Source organism: Frankliniella occidentalis, unplaced genomic scaffold, assembly GCF_000697945.3.
Source record: "Frankliniella occidentalis isolate FOCC.00 unplaced genomic scaffold, Focc_3.1 Scaffold20, whole genome shotgun sequence".
NCBI lineage: Eukaryota > Metazoa > Arthropoda > Insecta > Thysanoptera > Thripidae > Frankliniella > Frankliniella occidentalis.
This window is the reverse complement of record NW_026267150.1, coordinates 1332369-1334527: the sequence shown is the minus strand read 5'-3', so window position 1 is coordinate 1334527 and position 2159 is coordinate 1332369. Positions and strand designations below refer to the sequence as shown.

Genomic DNA, 2159 nt, shown 5'->3' with positions numbered 1-2159 from the left:
AAAATTGAAAATTTTCCAGACTTTGGAAGTTTTCCGCTGTATTCCGGAAATTTTCGGGGATTTTTCGGAAACTTTCCGGAAACTTTTGGAAATTTACTACCCTACATCGTGCGCAGCGGGGCGGCCTGGCTAGCGCCCGCCGGCTGCACACACCGCTCATCCCGAGAGGAGAGACCTGCAGCCAATAAGCTGGAGAAACAAAACTCGGGTCGACTTCGGTGGTTGAGGGAAAGCAGCATCGTGCGTGGCGTCGTGTCTTGTTAAATGTACCGGCGTCCACACACACACGAACCTCTCCTGTATTATGAAGGGAGTCTGAAGGCATGCAGGGTGTGCGCACGGTGTGCTGTGGGCCGTGGGTACACACCGGTACACGCGCGCGGGTACGTGTGAATGTGTCCCGGGTGGGCCCGCCGCTCGGACCGCCGGGCGTGCCACGCCGCCACGCCGTCCTGCACATGTGCGTGCGGGCCGCGGTGCGGGCGTGGGGCGCGAGGGGTTGCCGAGGAGTGCGCCCCGGACAAGTCCCCCGGCTGCCCCCCGGCTGCCTGCCCTGCTCAAGGTTGCCTGGCGACGGGTACGGCTGGGTGGGGCTGTCCCGCTGGTGGGTCGTGGTGGGGCGTGGCGGGGCGCGGCCGGGCCGGTGGGCATGGTATGGTGCGACCGCCGCTTGGTGGGCCGTGCTGGTGGCCCCCTGGTGGGGCCTGCTTGCCGGGGGGGCTCCAGGCCTGCGCGCGCTGCTGGGTGGGTCCTGGGTGGGGGCGTGGTGGGGCGTGGTGGGGCGCGGCGGGGGGCAGTCTGGCAGCACCACCACCAGCGCCGCCACCCCGACCGCCGCCCCTCCCGCACCAGTCAGTCGGGCTCGACGTGCCGCGAGGGGCTGGACTGGGCTTGTCTGGCTGCTGCGCCCGGGACGCGAGGACGAGGGCGCGGGTGCGAGGACGACGTGCTCAGCGAGGCGTGGTGCGGCGTGGCCGGGCGTGGCGCGCACCGTGCCGGGGCCATGGCGCCACCCCCGGGGGGCGGCGGCACGTTGTCGTCGTGAACGTGCCGGGGACCCCAACCGCAACGGTCGACGCCCGACGTCGGCCGCGTCGCCGTCGTAGTGGCCGTGCCGGGCCGGGGCTGGGGCCGGGGCCGGGGCCGCCCCCCGTGCGATGTGTGCCCCCCAATGAGTCCGGTCGGCCCCGCCGTGGCCGAGGCCGAGGCCCACGCTGGCCTCCTCGTCGCAGGGCGCGCTGAGCGCCGTGATGCGCAGCAGCAGCTCGGAGCTGCTCCTCGACCAGCAGGCCGAGCTGCGCAAGAAGAAGCTGCTGGAGCTGGCCAAGCCCAAGCGGCCGCCCAAGGTGCAGCGCACGTGGCGCCAGCGCGTCTGGTTCTACGCCACGGCCGTGCTCGCCCTCACCGCCATGTCGGCCGGCTCGTCGCTTCTGTTTCTGGTGCCGCTGTACGTGGACCCGGCCATCTCAACGCTCACGCACCACTTCGTGGACGTGCCCGTGACGTGCGTGACGACGCGCCGCGAGGACCTGAGCGGCATCTTCAACTGCACGTGGAGTTCGTGCCGCGAGGGGTGCACCTCCGACATGTACAAGTGCACGCACATCTACGTGTCTTACACGACGGTGCCGTGGGAGGCGCCCAACACCACGATGTGGCCGTCGTCACCGCCGACGCCCACTTCTGCAACGGCAGCAACGGCCACATCGGCGTGGACGTCCATTCCTCCGTCGACAAAGACAACAACGAATACAGTTCCACCACCTCCACGGTTAACGACAACCGCGTCCGGTTTGCCGTCAAAGTCGCCGCCGACGTTATCCCCGTCCACAACCACGACGATGTCTCCGTCAACGGCCACGACGGCGCCGTCCTCCCCGACACCAGCGCGCTCTCGGCGGTGGGTGCGGCCGCTGACGACGAGTACGCCGGCGCCGTCGACGACACCGCCGCCTCCGCCACCAACCGAGGAGAGCAACGCGACGGACGAGGCCGTGCTGCTCGTCAACATCAAAGGGTGCGGCTACCCGCCGGACGTGCAGTGCGGCAACTTCTCGGAGCAGTTCGGCTACGAGGGCGCCGTCTTCCCCTGCTACTACTCGCGGGTCAACCGGTCCGTGGTGCTCACGCACTACGCGCGCGACGACCAGGTGGCCGTC

The 2159-nt window shown here is 69.2% G+C and overlaps 1 protein-coding gene across 1 annotated transcript in view; it reads left to right on the top strand.

The window, feature by feature from the left end:
- The first annotated feature begins 869 nt into the window (after positions 1-869).
- Positions 870-2159, top strand: part of LOC113207402 (uncharacterized) — a 2210-nt gene continuing 920 nt past the window's right edge. The window contains exon 1 of the mRNA XM_052264631.1: positions 870-2150. Within this exon, the coding sequence (XP_052120591.1) occupies positions 1251-2150 (900 nt within the window). The 5' untranslated portion in view covers positions 870-1250. The remainder of the gene's footprint in view (positions 2151-2159) is intronic.